The following is a 16,677-nucleotide window of genomic DNA, read 5'->3' as shown; positions in this document are numbered from 1 at the left end:
TCAGGCTTACACACCGCCTACCACAAGAGGGCACAGTTTGCTGTGGAAACACAAACAGGCTTAACTGTACCAAACCGTGCCAAACCGTACTGAACCTAACTGGACTGCTTGGTGAAAACGCAGCTATATGGATCTATGTTGAAAAAGTAGTTACAACTTTTGTCCATAACAGGGTTGACATGGTGTATGGTCCAAGATTGTTTTTGTTACTTAAATATTTAAGAATTCATTAGAGCTTAAGCTTACCAACTAATTAATTAAGTACATTCCAGATGTAACATTTGTAATCAAATAGAATATGACACAAAAAAGTAAAGCACTTTTTTTTTTTCACTTTTTTGTGTACTTAAAATGTTTCCCTAATTATAGAATCACTTGTTAATGATGGTGTGTAGCTCCTCACAGCTCCCCCTTAAGGTGTTATATGAGGTTTATTTTCATAACACTAATCCAATTAAAGTTTGACACTGATGAGAAGATAGCAGCTTTTTGTTATCAGTGAAAAATAAACTTAGCCAGAGTGTTTTTGTCACCACTCAACAGGAGATCGACCTTGTGAAAGGCTGATTTCAGTCTGAAATAGAGAGGAGCCGTGCATTTAAAGGTCTTAGACAGGGTGACTCCTGTAAGGATTTTCTGCCATTACCTGCTGTAAAGGAAAGAGTTTATGGATGGACAGACTTTCTATTCTTGGAATAACGGGGGAGGAATCGAAACGGCTTCACGTTTATCTGCCATTGACAGCTGTGCTGACTTAATGAAGGTTTGTAATTAACATGGATTTCCGCTAATGTTCGTGGCTTTTGTCTCTTAAATAGAAAGTATTAATCCCATTAGTTTCAAAGTACGTGGCGGACCCTGTTCAAAGCCACAGACCTTTTGTTTCAGAAGTCAGAGCGGAGTTTGTCGGTTTGTTTTCAGGGCTCTGAAAGGTTTCTGTGAGTGTGATTGTTTAAGGTTAGTGAATTCAGATAATGAAAATCCTGCATCAGTTTTATTGATCGCAGCCTCTCAGATTTAAAGTATGCACATAGGTTTTTTTGATTTTGTCATGTTTTCCTTTAAAATATCCTCAGCTCACATGGATTTTCATCTTGTGAGCAGCTAACAGACCCTCTCCTGTCCTCTATGCCTCAGTGTCCTTGTGGGATGTGAATTTCTGCACTAATTTGAAAAATGCCTCTTGGCTGCAGATTGCCTCTGAATTGTCTATGGGTAGCAAGATTTCACCACGCCTTCATGAGTGTCTCTTTGCCAGTTTCAATCACCTTTCCCACGATGAAAGAGCTTAGCGATGTAAATACAAACGCCAAACAGTTAAATTGAAAGATGAGAATACGTCACACCCCATCGTTTCCATTGTTTGATTTAGGATGAAATTGATACTCTAATAAAGCACAACTTTGTAAATATTCATCTCCACCTCTGCAGGATCTCCTAAAATCAGATGTGATGTGAATATTTACACTCTGATTGGAAAAGATCTGCACTGGACCCTAAAGGGGGAAGCAGTGGCTCAACATAAATCACAATACTATACTTTGCACGAGTCCTGCTCCGGAGCCATCTGCTCCCAGACGTGCACAAGAGCTGTTACACCCTACGCTGTCTGCTGCCGAGCACTTAATTTTCAAGCTGTTATCTACAAGGCAGGGAGGGGAGTTAAAACCATATTGCCTGCGTCCTTCTGCTGGATAAGGGGCTACTTATGAATTCAAGCAAAGTGTTGTTTTTTTTTCTGTCTATTTCACTTCTGTTCCCCAGGAGGACAGCAGCAGCGAAATGCACATCTCGCTTTGACAGATTTTGCTTTCGATTTATTGAATGCAGCAATATTTAGGGTTTGTCAGGTGCCTTCATGTGCAGGGTGCAGGATGAATGCAGCATTTATTAATATTTGATGGCGGGGTAGAAAGAATCACAGCCTCTCTGTGGGGTTATGTTGTGTTTGTGCTCCAGAAACTGTAATTTCAAAGTTTGCTTCAGTGAATTTGAAATTACTCGGTCATTACACCAACAGCAGACAATTGTGTTCCTTCAAAGACACACAATCAGATAAAGTGCGGTGTTATTATTATACCCGACTTGAAAGTCAGTGGGAAGCTGTGTTTCTTTGTCCACATCAATACTCTGCTGTCACTTTTTGTCTTTTGCTGAAAATTTGTCCCCATTACGGTTATCTGTATCTTAAAACGCATCTGTGTTTTAATCCCGTCACAGATAGAGCTGCTTAGTCTTATCTATGGATCAGATTCATTAACACATTTAAATTGTTGATTGATCTTCATTGAATCGAGCTTATTTTCACGTTCCCTCGTTGAAGGTTGCACAACAAATACAAACACTGCTCTTGACTTCACATCCCCAGGTCCTCGGAGCTTTCTCAAAAACACAAACAACTTACTGTCAGAGGCTTTTTGTCCTTCAGTTCACAGATAATAACTTTCCTGCTGTAAACACAATCGTGGTTTATATTTCCCCCCCTGAAGTCTCCAGTGGATGATTATTTCAAGAGTATCTGAGCAGTTTGTTCTAACTTCCCTGCTCTCATCCCTCATGAATATTGCTATTTTTGTTCCTTGACATAGACATACAACCTCACGCCTGCACTCGTGGTGCAACTGTTCATACGTGAGTTTGTGTCTTATACCAGTATTGATTTTTGTGTCCTTTCTCGTAGGATTATGTTGTTACGGAACAACACACTGAGAATTGTTAACTCCAGCCGAGCGGATGAGGGGAACTATGTTTGCCGGGCAGAGAATCAGCTGGGCTCTGCAGAGATGACTGCCATACTGTGGGTAAAAGGTAAGTGATGCCCTGGGGGCCTTTATTTTCTGCCAAATTAGCACAAGTCTGCACCCAGTAAACAGTCCCCAATGTCATTTTTTCCTCCCCACCTTTGCTCGGGTGCCAGGAAATTTATTGTGCTTGCTCAAGCGTGAACGAAAGGCTCTCACACTCAAGAATCATATTACAAGGGCGCGCTTTAGCGGCGCTGAGGCTTCTGTCTCAGAGATGCTATGTACACAGTCTAGATCAGAGCCGAGCAGGATATTTATCTGACAAAGGTGAGTGTTTTTGCCCCAGTTAGGGTTGGGTTCCCATGATCGCTCTGGCAGTGATGTCACAGTCTAATGCAGCTGCTTGACGCTAGCTTTTGGTTAGCCTGAGGTGACAGTGTAGCAGCTTTGTGCTTCCAGAGGCCATGCGTGTGGAGCTGAGCCCGAGCAGAGTGGAAGTGACGGTCGGGGAGAGCGTGGTGCTGAGCTGCAAAGCAACGCACGACACGTCGCTGGATGTGGCTTTCCAGTGGTTCTTCAACCAGAAACCAATCAACTTTCAACAGGACGGGGGCCACTTTGAATACATCCAAACAGTAAGAGCGAGAGTAAGAGCAACACTAAGAGTAAGATTCATCATATTTGTTATGATCTTATCACACCTGTCTGTCTGTCTGTCTGTCTGTCTGTGTTTGATATTCTGTCTCTGTCATCTTCTGTGGCTCTGTCTGTGAATCTGTTAATCTGCTGATTTAAACAGATGGCTGTTTTTGTCATTTCACTGAAAAAAAAACAAATCTGGAAAAAATTGTGTTGAGCCTCTGAATCAACCAGCTTTTGTTACCGTAGATACTTTTTTAATCAGTGTACTACTTCTTTATTTTCTCTACTAAAGTCATCATCCTCAGAGACTTTATCTGGCATCACGTTGTGATTTATATCAAAAGCCAGTCTACTGTTTTCATTTGTTGTGAGTTTGTCAAAACGGAAATAGAGACCGACTCCTCCTGCCTTTGAGAGGTGAAAGGGTTAAAAGAAGGTCGGCAGCAGTCTCGAATGAGATATAGAGTCGACAATGATGAAGGGATCTTTTTGTCTTCTCAGGGGCGCATGGGAATACAGGGTCAAGGATCCTCTGAGAGACATGTCTTATAAATACTCCCGGTGAAAACAAAATATTCACACGCAAAGATGCTTCCTGTGCCTTCTTTCAGAGTCAAGGATGCACCATTGTTGTTAACCTTGCTATTTTCTGTCACCTTTTGACCTTTTCTCTCTATGACTAGAGCCTCTGAGAGTCCACTTTCTCCTTATTGGCACATGTGTTGTTATCCTGCTGGACTTTATACAGAGCTCTCAGGTCATATTAGATAAATGCAAATACATTTATAGCATATGCATGGGTTGGTCATGGTCACAGTTATTCTAAATTGACCACAGAAAGTGTCAGAAAATAAGTTTTTGCTTTAAAATAAAATTAATTTAGTTGTTTCTTTTTTCATAGCTTTGTGTAAAATCAGGCTGATGTCATTACATTCATTGATTGTTTTTTTTTTAAGTTGTATGAACAGTAAACAAGCTTCATAGTTCAGGGTAGGGCTGGGTATCAATCAAAAATTTTCAATATCTGTGCCAATACCGATACTGTCTACTAAACTATACTTTTTTCAATATCAACTCTGTAGATTAGATTACATTACATTACATTACATTACATTAGATTTGATTTTTTTTCAGCTCAAACATTTACAGATATCAAGTAGAAAAATAAATATGTACACAATTTGTTGCCGAAAGAGCAATGATGTTGCAATAATCTAGTCTGTTATATCAATGAAAATGACAACAAAGCAAAAAATAGACATACCTGTAATGTTTGAGAAGGAACAGGAGAAAGCTAAAAGCTTATATTAACCTGCCCCTACCTACAATATCACATCATAGTAAAGTTCAGAAATATTGTGTACTGTAATGTCACTTCCAACAAAAAGAAAACTACACAACACATTACTGTACAAATACTGAGTTTGATTTTTAACTTTAGAAGAACAGTTGCAAAGAAGTGACAGCTCAGTATATACTGAGTACACTGTAAATGAATTCTGAATTAGTCTTTTTTTTTTTTTTTTTTTTTTTAATTTGTTAAAATAACAACCTCCTCTGGGCTTGGGACCGGTTAAAAGTTGCTAGAGTGGACTGGAATGTTGCTAAGTTGGTAGCACTGTCCTCCATGTTCCAACATGTAACACAGCCTATCACAGCATTACCAGATCGTAATCACATGATTAACCTTTGGGACCAAAACTTGGCCCAGAAAGATGAGGCATATTTTAATTCTCACTACAGCGGAAACATTTCAATCTGTGCCTTATAAGAACTTAAGTTTGGTATCCGGCCCGCTAAGGTGTCCATAAAGTCACTTTACAATTTAAAAAAAAAAATACAGAAGCAAATAAACAGACAAATATGAGTACAAAATGAGGAGTACTGTAGATACTAAAGTTTCCCTCACTAGTTTGGCTGCACATCAAGATGGTACTCAGTTTCTTGCCATGTTCACTGTAGCGTAGCCTCATCATTGGTAGCAATAGCATCAGTGATCCTTTGTTTTACATAAGTAATGTCCCATTTCTTTTTGATTGATTGAAAATGTTCATTTTAAAAAATGTAAATGAAAATAATCAGCAAGAAAAAACTCATCAAAGCAAGAAACTTTGCAATTTTGCAAATAATATAAGATGTAAACAAAAACCAATTGTTAAATCACCTATCACACTTCTTTTAAATTTTCAAAAAGGAGTGGAAGGAAGTGAAACTCTTTTTTTTCCACCCCTTCTTTGTTCAACTCATGATATTTATAACATAACCCTGTAGTTTTGCTGAGTCTGCAGTTTTGTTTAATAAACAATGACATGCATCATGCCTTTACTTCAGGAGTAGCCATATTTTAGGAGTTCATTGAACATGACCTTTTTCATTAACAACAGAACTGAAATACAGTAATGCGATGTGATTAAAAACTTTGAGAACTACTGAGCACATAGGAAAAATCTGATTAAGGTATCTCATCAGTTGCCTTTGTAATATATTTTTTAAATTGTAAAGAGACTTTATGGACGCCCTGCATATTGTTCTTCTCTATATTTGGCACTTTGTTGTTAAATTTCCAAAAGTTTAATAATTTTCTTTCAGCAAAGCAGTACCTTACATTTCCCCTCCCAGTAATATAAAAAAGTAACATTATTGCCGACACCATTAAATGAAGTTAAAAGCCAAATTTGCTGTAGATTGGGGAGTCTTTTTTATATCTCTATTCCTTCATCAGCAGTGGAAGTTAAAATCACATCTGTCCTGATGCGTCCTCTGCTACCAGACGAGCTCTTGAGGGAAAGTATTTGCAGTGACAATCCTTTACAGGCCCAACAGATTCCTGGCTGATGCATGGTTTGTAATTTTAATCAGGTTTCAAGCTAAACAGCTGCCTGTAGACCTTGAATTATTCCCAGTCTCGCCCCAGGCATTTCTCATTTTAACACACAGAAAATACTGGGAGCTGAAGAATGTAGCAGCAAGTGAGCACCTGAATTAAACAGAAATCTCTCAAGCCACATGAGCCTCTACAAGATGTAATGGAATCACACCTTTTCCTGTCAAGCACATTTAGGCTTGCTTAATACGTAACTTTTTTCTTATTCTCATTTCCATTTGCAGCAGTCGTCCACCGTGGATCTGATGATTAGGAGCATTTTGTTGAAGCACGCTGGGAAGTACGGATGCCGGGCTCAGACCAGTGCTGACAGCGTGTTTGCAGAGGCTGAACTTCTCGTTCGTGGTGAGTTATCTGTCTATTTGCAACTTTACTCTGCTGTGTTGTTTACTTTTTACCCGAGCCGGCGACCATCTGCCTCCTTTCCACAGAGCAGATTTAGATCTGATACTGATATCCACTGGAAAGTTTGGTCCTGTTGATACTGGAGGACAATCACAGCTCTTTGTGAGTGGAATAACACTGCAGCAGATTTGGAAAGTGAGGGTTCGGGTTAGTTTACTACATGAGACTCTGTAAATGTGCTTCTGGGGCAGAAAATTGGACAATGGCTGTCTCAACTTTATTGCCTCCTTTTGAGCATTAGGACTGATTTTTTATGGGCGCAGTAAGTATGGCCGGACAGACGGTCTGTCTGCATGAACAAGTTTAATAAGTGTTGTAAAACAGATAAGTGCGCAAATGTCTGCTGGTCACATACTCTGATGCTGCTTCTGATTGTTGCTGATAATTTATAATAACCCATTACTGCCCTTGCAGCTCTTTGGCCTGATGGACTGTTTAGGATTTATTTTGACTCTTATTTGAATGAATGAGTCAATTCCAAAAAAAACAACAACATGAATTTCTAATGTTCTGGGGTTTTTTTAATGTTAGCAGGCATCAGCTTCTAATAAAATCTCATCATCATGACATACATATTCATGAGGATAAATCCAAACAGTACATTTAAACATCTTCAGTAAATGTGATGTAATGAATTGCTATTAAACATCAAACATTTGAGAGTTGAAGCCATGAGGCTGGGCACAATAAAAGAGGTTGCTGTACCTTTAGTGACACAAAATGCATCCTAATGTCCTGAAATGCAAATGCACCTTTCAGGGGAAGCGTCTAATGGGCACTTTTTGGGGACACAGTACATTGGTTTTCATCGAGCGTGCCAGCTGCCAGCTTTCTGTTTACAGCTGTTCCCCCCTGAGTCTTTAGACGTTTGCTGCACTTGCAGATTATATTACTTCTGAAGACTGAAGTAAACATATGTTCAGCTGTATTAAAACATAGGAAGGTTTAACACATATTCATGCTCAGTAGAGCTGACAGGCTGACTTGAAACCCTCCAAAAAGGATTTTCAGTATCTTTTTTTAATCAGCATGAAATCTGCAGAATCTCTTCCAGACCAAATGTTGTACTTCAGTGTTTTCTCCTCTCTTGTTTATCTGTGGGACGATAACAACAGTACATTCCTGTTATCACTACATGCACACAGCTGCACATCCATCTCCATACATGCATGGCTGCATTCATTAGTGGATCTAATAGCAGCAATGCATAATGAAGACGTCACTTTGTGGAGCAGCTCAGCATTGATTTAAACTCCAGCAGAGCTTTCTTTCTCCCCCTGTGTCTTGACATTTCTGAAGCATTGGTGGTTCAGCCAATCAAACCTGTAATTTAATCTCTGTCTTTCCACCAGGTCCTCCAGGACCCCCTGGAGTAGTGATAGTGGAGGAGATCACAGATACCACGGCTACCCTCTCCTGGACGCGTGGCCTGGATAACCACAGCCCTATCAGCACCTATAATTTACAGGCCCGCAGCCCGTTTTCATTAGGCTGGCAAACTGTCAAAACAGGTAATCAATAAGAAGCAAATTGCAACATCTAGATCAGTTAGGCTAATGTGAGGCCTTAATCCTGCCCAAAGTCATGTAGGGAGCGGAGAGAAGCCGAACCACTGCAAGGTTACTGTTTTCAAGGTGCGTAATTCATTTGTGTCTGTTAAAGGAAAGTGCCACCTAGTTTTATGAGCCATGTAGGAATTATAACCTCCGACAGGGATGCATTACTGTGCTGACGTGCACCAGGATGCTCTGCTCCCAAGCAACCCCAGCCTCTCTCAGCTCAGTTTCTTTCCCAGCATGCTTTGGCTGCACTATTACAGCAGAATATCCAAGCGAGCCAGTGTATCCCCATCCATAAAATCCTGCAGCCTCATAGTTTGGGTAGCACTCTCACTTTTGAAAACAAAGCTAGTTTCCAAACAAAAATAGCCTGTAGCTCTCCCAGGCCGACAACTATACCCTGTGTGTGCGCTGGTGGCCTGAAGAACAACAGATTTTGCTGTTGTGAAGCAAGACGGTGTGAACATTTCCAACAACCCGAGGCATTTTTCATACTCTCTTATCTGGCTGGGAGAGATAGAGATGAAGATAGAATATTTATGAACGATCCCTTTACCATAATCAAATTTAGATTTTAAAAAAGGATAAATATAAAGTTTTACACTCTCTTTCTGGACTTCACTCGGAGCAGGACTTTCATCTCATATGCTCGTCTTAATGGGGAGAATAAGAAAGTTAAAAGGCGGTTCTCTGCGCAGATGTGGACTTAATGTTTGATCTTTGCTGTTGTTCAGGGGAACTTCACAGAAAAGCAATTTAAACCCAAATCAAATGTCATTACTTAGAATTTTACTCTGTGATATATCCGTGGTTATTGGGAAATTAACCTTTTGGGCTGGAATTATAAGACTCATCAATGTTCATTTAATATAAATGCACTCTTTGCTTAAAAATGAATGAGCTGCTTTTTTCTTGAACCCTGACAGAAAAGCTATCAATTACCATCACTTAGCTTTAAAGGATGAAGGCTTGCTAGGCATTGTGTGTAATCCATCTTAATATGCCGTGTGATAATAATAGCCGAGTTTAAGGTGTGATAATGATTCATCCCCACAGATAAATAAATCATACTTTGTATACACTCCTCTCACATCATGTCTGTTCAACCACATTTAATTCGATAAAGTGCAATTAGGGCCCTGTGATGTATTGTCAGTGTTGAACTTGTTAAGATTAGCATGAAGGGGATTGGGCTTTTAGCTCCCACTCCTTGCAAACAGAGTTATCAGCTCGTGTTTGAAGAGCAGCTTGCCTGACAGAGCGCGCTCATTGTGAGCTGCTTTGGACGATAAGAGTGCCAGCGCCGCTGCGTCACTGAGTGTTGCCTTCGTTAGCACACAGAGACCTCTGCTTCATTTGTGACACGGATATGCTCTCAGTCAATGTTTGTTTGTTGTTGCAGGATCAATATTGACCAAGCTGGATTATGGAAGCTCTGAAGAAACTAGATTAGTTGTGTTACCTGCTTGTAATTCCACTCAAATTGCATTCATAAAACTTGACTTTTTCCGTCTCTGGATGTGTTGAATAATTGCGCAGCTCTCCTGGTCTCCTGCAGAAGACGTGATTGAAATCAGCTTGCCTCAATGTAATGAGTTGTGCTTCCAAATGTGCTCCAAAGCTGCTTGTAAGCTGTTGTTGAGAAATCAAAACATCAAACGCCAGGTTCCAGGGAAGCTGTGTATCATCACCACCTGGTGTTTAAGTATGCAAAGTCACGACAAATCTGGAGGGAAGGTGCAAAACTCTGCATTCAATAAGAACTGAGACAATGGGTCTCTTTTTAGCTCTGTCCTTCCTTAAACTGGATTTGAAATGAAACAATGGCTGAGAGGTTGAAAGTGTCATTTTGCAGATGTGACTTACAGGTGGTCACATTGTGGGAATTATCCCTCAGTTTGAAGGAAGAAACGGAAGCAGTGGACAAAAACTCAAAGTCATCATGAAGTCATCCTAGTTAGGCAGCAACTTGTTTCTGAAACAGGCACCAGCAGACGTGTGTCTTCCTTCAGTGTTTTTACACATACATGATACCTGGGCAGGCCATTTAAACATCATCAGCAGTCATTGCCTGAACCAGGGTGTTCTAACTTTTTTCAATGAGGGCTACATTTAATTTTGTGAAAATGACCAAGAACCAGCAGCTCTGACTAAAATATTTATCAACTATGAAAGTAGTGTGTGAATGCTCTAGCTGTGAGCTATTTATTTTAGTGATTTCTGTACAAACTCAGTCCATTGGGTGTCTCTTGATACCAGATGATATGGGGTCAGTTTTCTGCAGCTCTACATCCAGCAAGGGAAAATGTTCTCCATTAGGGGGCGATATGGGGGAAATTAGTCAGGATGTTTTTATGGCAGGGTCCGGATCTGGATTTGATCAGGATTGTTTTTTTTATAGTCAGACTATTTTGACCTGCTAACAACATTTTTAGCCCCAGATATTTCTTATCCAGCATCTTGAAAAATATATTTATTTTTATTTATTTCAATGTGATTATAAAAGTTTTTGAACTCTGGATGTTAATGAAGCACATTTTCACTGTATGATAACTACATTCCTTTAAATGCTTTAGCTGTAAGAGTTGTTGAGTTTCTGCAGAATGTACAGAGTGTTATCTTAATACAGTAGCTTATGCACAGTCCAAATGTAGTTTAGTGAGATGTTGCTAGATATACTTTGGTTTTGTTATACATTATATATAAATATCAAAATTTAAATTAATTAAACTTATATATATATATATATATATATATATATATATATATATATATATATATATATATATATATATATATATATATATATATATATATATATATATATATGTATGTATGTGTGTATATATATATATATATATATATATATATATATATATATATATGTATGTGTGTATATATATATATATATATATATATATATATATATATATATATATATATATATATATATATATATATATATATATATATATATATGTATGTATGTGTGTATATATATATATATATATATATATATATATATATATATATATATATATATATATATATATATATATATATATATATATATATATTATGCATTATTATTATTATTATTATTATTTTTATTATTATTAATAATAATAATAATAATAATAATAATAATAATAATAATTTTATTTTTTAAATCATAATAAATAATAATTGTAAAAAATGCACTTCATCATATTATTACCTCTACTCTTACCCCCCCTTGCTTTTGTTATTGTTTGGACTTGTGTTCGTTGTTCAACTCATCAATCTAAATATTAACTAAGCTGTATCAACAGAATTTAATCGAAAACAAAATCAATGCTAAAAAGGAGACATGAATCTATACTGGGAATGTATGTAACATGAATGATATGAAAAAAAAAATCAGAATACTTTGGTTTTGTTTGTGCACTTGGCATGGAATGTGAATGTACAGGTAATTTCAGACAGGACTCATATCAGAGGGTGAAGCGTGCCTTCGTGTATATCAACAGAAAAGCTGCAGGTGTGTGTATGTGTGTGGAAATCGATGGGAAATGAGGTGAACAAATTAAAGGTTTCTCGTGAACATGAATAAATAACATGAAGAACAAGCACATTCCATGTGTCAGCTTAACCCACCAATAATAAAGGGATGATGTAACATTAAAGAAATGCTATGATTAGGATGATGTCATCAGTATCTTTTTAACAGTAGCTCCCGCCTCAGGTACAGCTCACTCCGTCCTTATTGATGCACTGCCAGACATCCTCAGTCTGCTTGTCTCAGTCTGTGGACAGCGCTCTTCTGTTTGCGTTGGCCGGCTCTGAACTTCAGCGAGAGCAATCAACCACAAAATAACTTTCTCATTGCTTTTTCTCTTTGTTTTAGGATTATTGGCTAAATCTCTTAAGAGCCATTTCTGCTGATTTAAAAACCCGTTTAAAAGCTCAAACAGAGCGAATTCATTCACTGTGAACACCTGATCGAAAAGACAGTGTCTGTAAGGGACTGAAATTATAATTGTTTTGCAGAGGCATAGTTTAACTCTTTTCCTTTACCAATCAAAAATGAAGTGAAATGAATTAACTCAACTCCCTCTTGGCTGGGATCCATCTCCTACTCTTTATGCATATAGTTTAAAGAGTGCATCATTGTTAGTAGCTTCATTTAAAGCAACCAAATAAGGAAAAGTTTAGCACAACATAAAAGATAAATGGTGATCCTTAGAGAGCCTCCAGATTAAAAATTAGATGCAGTTTGTCTCATTGATGTGGCTGCTTGATGAAGTTCAATTTCAGCCCATCACAGAAATTTTCTTGTGATTTGTATTTCGTGCAAAGTGAGAATAAATCCTGAAGCTGCCATCTGCTTCCCGTCTTGATTCATGTCACTCATTTCTCTGCAGATCCAGACCCAGTGACAGGGGACATGGAGTCAGCCATGGCTGTGCAGCTCAACCCGTGGGTGGAGTACGAGTTCAGGGTGGTGGCAAGCAATGCCATCGGCACCGGAGATCCCAGCGCTCCCTCGAGAGGAGTCAGGACTAAAGAAGCAGGTAAATCCTCTTAGCCATCAGTGCTGGGTATAAGTGACATTCAAGTCACATCTTTACAGACATAATCACCCTGAATCCAGGAGCTGATTATATAACACTGAGAGCAAATTCCAGACGGTGATTTCTTGTCGCTGGAGAGCTTTACATTAGCTTGTGCCCCTGCACGCCACTTCGTGACCATGTTCTTTCCCCATTGTTGATATACTCCAATTTAATTGGGCAAGAAGTTTAAAATAAGCTGCTTACATGAATATCAACAAGTTCAGTAGTTCTGCTGAAGCAGACAGTCGTTTAATGCCTGGAGGCGAAGACACAGCAGAATACACTATTTATGGTGGGGCAAAAATTAACTGAGACAGACTGGATGAAGCGTGCCGCTCCACTGGCTGCTCATTTCTCATCTCTAAAATGCAATAATTACAAAGGTCAGTGGAAATTTGGGAGTAGCGTATTTAATCTGTCCTTTCTCTTCAGCATAATTAACAGACTAATTACTGTAACTAAACACAGTCATGGTGTCAGGCAGTGAAGTTAAAATCCATGATTCAAATGTCAACAAAAGGGTGAAACACTAAAACAAGGCACTGAAGCCTGTTGTCTCTTTTCATGGGATGGACAGGTGTCTGAATGCAGCCTCAAATATTAACACATAACAATGAGTTTGAATGAAAAATACTTTATTAATCCCAAAGGGAAATTCAGGCAATTCATTTTAAATTCATTTAAAAATTGAGGCAAAATTGAAAAAAAAAAAAAATTAAGGCAAACTCATATTAGTGTTTCCTGAAGCTAGATAAAAGACCCTGTGAATAGAATTAAATTTAACTTGTCCAACTTTAGATTTATTAGAAACAATCCAATCAACAAAATTGTGTTTTGATACTATGATTATGTCACACATGTCCCATTGCGTAACAGGTTGAGCATTGGCCTGTAAGACAACACTGAAGCAGATTGAAATAGTTTATAAACAAGCTCTGAAAGTATTGGAATAAAAAAACAAAAACCTCCCATCACTGTCAGATATTAAAAAACACAAGCGCTTATGCTAGGACAACACCGTTAAATACACCGATGCCATCTTGATCTACAAAATCTTCCATGGCAAAGCACCTCCGAGCTTACAAGAATTTGTGAGAAAAAAAAACTCAAACAGATCAACAAGACAAGCCACATTTTCTGTTCTTGCCTCTCACACCTGGAATACTAAACCCAATACGTGAACTCCTGACTCTGACCTCTTTTACCAAACATCTTAAAGCTCGGCCATTGGAAGAACAACAGTTTTGCCACAACCGTGCCTAAGCTTGTGTATTTGTTTTATGTTAACTAACTTCAGTACTCTGCACTTTAGTCAGCCTTTTGATTTCTAATCTTTGTCTTCACCACCAGTGAAATACGTATGGTTCCCTGACCCTGCGTCTGTATGTTTCATGATCAACTGTACTTTTCATTACTCTTGCCTTTCTTTTTCATTCTCTGTCCTTATGTGTTATTAAGGACACGTTTTCTCTCTTTGTAATAGCTCCTCCTGCCTACTGGCCATGTAGGCTACCTGGTCTTACTGTTTTATCAATTTGATTATTTTATGTTGTTGGCATCAACCTGCCAAGGGGAATTAAGATGGAAATTAGCCGTTGGCTTTAATCTTGCATATTTACATGTATACGTTCATTAATATGTATTGTTCCTGTTTTAAATAAACTGAAACTTAAGCTTTAAAGCAGTGATCATTAACTGGCAGCCCGTGGGCTGAATCTAGCTATGAATCTAGTCCAATCTGGCCCTTAACTGGATTCTTGAATTGCGAGGAAATATCATGTGGCACACTATTAAAGCAAGTAAAAACAGCAACAACTAAGACTCTTAACTACCAGAGATCCCTACTGTCTCATTTAGGCTACATTCTGAATGAGGACAGATTTGTTGCATTGTTTAACATTTACTGTTTCACAGAGATTTTTTTTTTTTTTTTTTTTAGCGTAACTTTTCCTCATGCCCTTAATTTATCCCTGACATGCCACTGACTTTTACAATTGCAACAGTTACATTGTAGATGAGGCATACAGGTGACGCATTTCAGAAGGTTGGCATGATGAATGCGTACTTTTCAAGAGCGCCATTTTAAGCCGTGTTAAGAGGACTTCCATCTTTGTTTTTTGTTTTTTTTATGTGGTCTATAAATAAAGTTGACTTGAATTGAGTTGAGGCAAAATATTTCTATCACTCCTGGACTGCAGAAAACAGAAATCATATCAAGTGTTTTTGTGTAATTTTAAGTGAAAGTTGTCTTTTTATATTTGATATGAGCCACATTCACCTGACCAGTCCAAAAAAATGTCTTGTTTCAAGTTATTCAAAGACAAAAATGAGGTCTGAATTGCTTATAACAAGTAAAAAAAAAAATCTGCCAATCGAACAAGAAGAGTTTGCTTGAATAATTTAGAATAATGACTTCATACATATTACATTTATACATTTATCTTATTCCATTGGCAGATTTTTTTAACTTGTTACAAGCAGGTCAGACCTCATTTTTGTCTTTAAATAACTTAAAACAAGACTATTTACTGGACTGGTCAGGTGAATGTGGCTCATATTAAGTCTAAAAAGACATTTTCTACTGAAAAAAAAAAAAAAAATGATAAGATTTCAGTTTTTGCAGTGTGGTAGTTGACCGTGGTATAGGTGATAAAAGCCTGACTCATTAAGGCTAAAAATGCCTTCAGTTTGTAATGAAATGGAAAAAAACAATAAACATCAAATAATAATGTTATACCAAAATTATAATATACCACAAAGTGACTGTCCGGTAAAATTTAGGCCCTTGAACTATACAGATATAGTTGGTGAGCCCTGCTTTACAGGTTTGTTCTCTTCAGAAGTTTTAAACCATCAAAACAGTTTTTCTGTTTTTCACTCATAATGAGTCAAAGATGAGTCATATAATTCTGCTTTGGATTATAATGAAAGACTATCAAAAGATTATATATTATTTTAACTTTCTAAAGTCAGGACAGATTTTGGCCTTGAAGAACAAAGATCTGTCTGTTTGAAAAATGTTTCAGTTTCTCTCTGTTCTCGTTTTTGTATGTGGTTCAAACACGTTGAAGTGAGTTAGTGGTGCTGGGGCAGTGATGCAGCATTAACCTTTCTGTTTCACACAGTCCCGTCAGTGGCACCAGCAAACGTCAGCGGAGGAAACGGCCGCAGGCATGAGCTGGTCATCTCGTGGGAGGTAAGTCCTTGCCAGATTCTCTTTGCAGCACCAGTGTGACACCCAGTGTGAAAAAAACACACGTCACATTAAGTCTGCTGTGCGAGTTAAGCATGATTTGATTTTTGTTGAATGAATAATTAATGAAAACTTTTCCCCCTCCTCTTTGAAATTATCTCGGCAGTCTCTTGTTGTTTTGGTGGGTTTTACATGCACAAAAATAATCTGCTGAGTTATTTCAGATCTCCTCAGCAAGCCACCAGACCTGAAATGATTCAACTACAACTGATTTACCACAGTGGAAGCATGCACCTTTTAAAAAGAATAAGGAACAGTATCTAATTTTATAAAATGATTTAGCACGACTTAAAGAGGGGGTGTTGTATTTTCTCTTGTTACCTCCACCAAGGAGGTTATGTTTTTGGGAGTTTGTTTGTCTGTGAACAACATAACTCAAAAAACAAACGGATCTTGATGAAATTTTCAAGAAATGTTCAAAATGGGATAAGGAGAAAGTGATTAAATTTTGGAGGTGATCTGGATCACCGGCTGGATCCAGGACCTTTTAAAAAGATTCTTTATCATTGTGAGATAGGGCCATTTTCCCCGTATGTGTATATAACTCCATGATAAATGGTCAGATTGCTTTGCAAAACAATACAAGACAAGGTCA

The 16,677-nt window shown here is 37.9% G+C and overlaps 1 protein-coding gene across 4 annotated transcripts in view; it reads left to right on the top strand.

Moving 5' to 3' along the window:
• The window catches only part of cntn5 (contactin 5), a 236,584-nt gene that overhangs the window by 205,802 nt on the left and 14,105 nt on the right, over positions 1-16,677 (top strand). For 3 of the 4 annotated variants that reach the window (XM_074679098.1, XM_074679100.1, XM_074679101.1), the window contains 6 exons: positions 2,681-2,808; positions 3,204-3,391; positions 6,495-6,615; positions 8,028-8,186; positions 12,638-12,787; positions 15,955-16,025. In XM_074679098.1, the coding sequence (XP_074535199.1) occupies positions 2,681-2,808; positions 3,204-3,391; positions 6,495-6,615; positions 8,028-8,186; positions 12,638-12,787; positions 15,955-16,025 (817 nt within the window). The remainder of the gene's footprint in view (positions 1-2,680; positions 2,809-3,203; positions 3,392-6,494; positions 6,616-8,027; positions 8,187-12,637; positions 12,788-15,954; positions 16,026-16,677) is intronic. The other variant, XM_074679099.1, reaches the window with a different exon arrangement.

The sequence above is a fragment of the Halichoeres trimaculatus genome, unplaced genomic scaffold (assembly GCF_033239565.1).
Source record: "Halichoeres trimaculatus isolate MK-OKI-2021-1 unplaced genomic scaffold, fHalTri1.1 fHalTri1_scaffold_9, whole genome shotgun sequence".
NCBI classification, from domain to species: Eukaryota; Metazoa; Chordata; class Actinopteri; order Labriformes; family Labridae; genus Halichoeres; species Halichoeres trimaculatus.
This window is presented reverse-complemented; position numbering and strand designations above follow the sequence as displayed.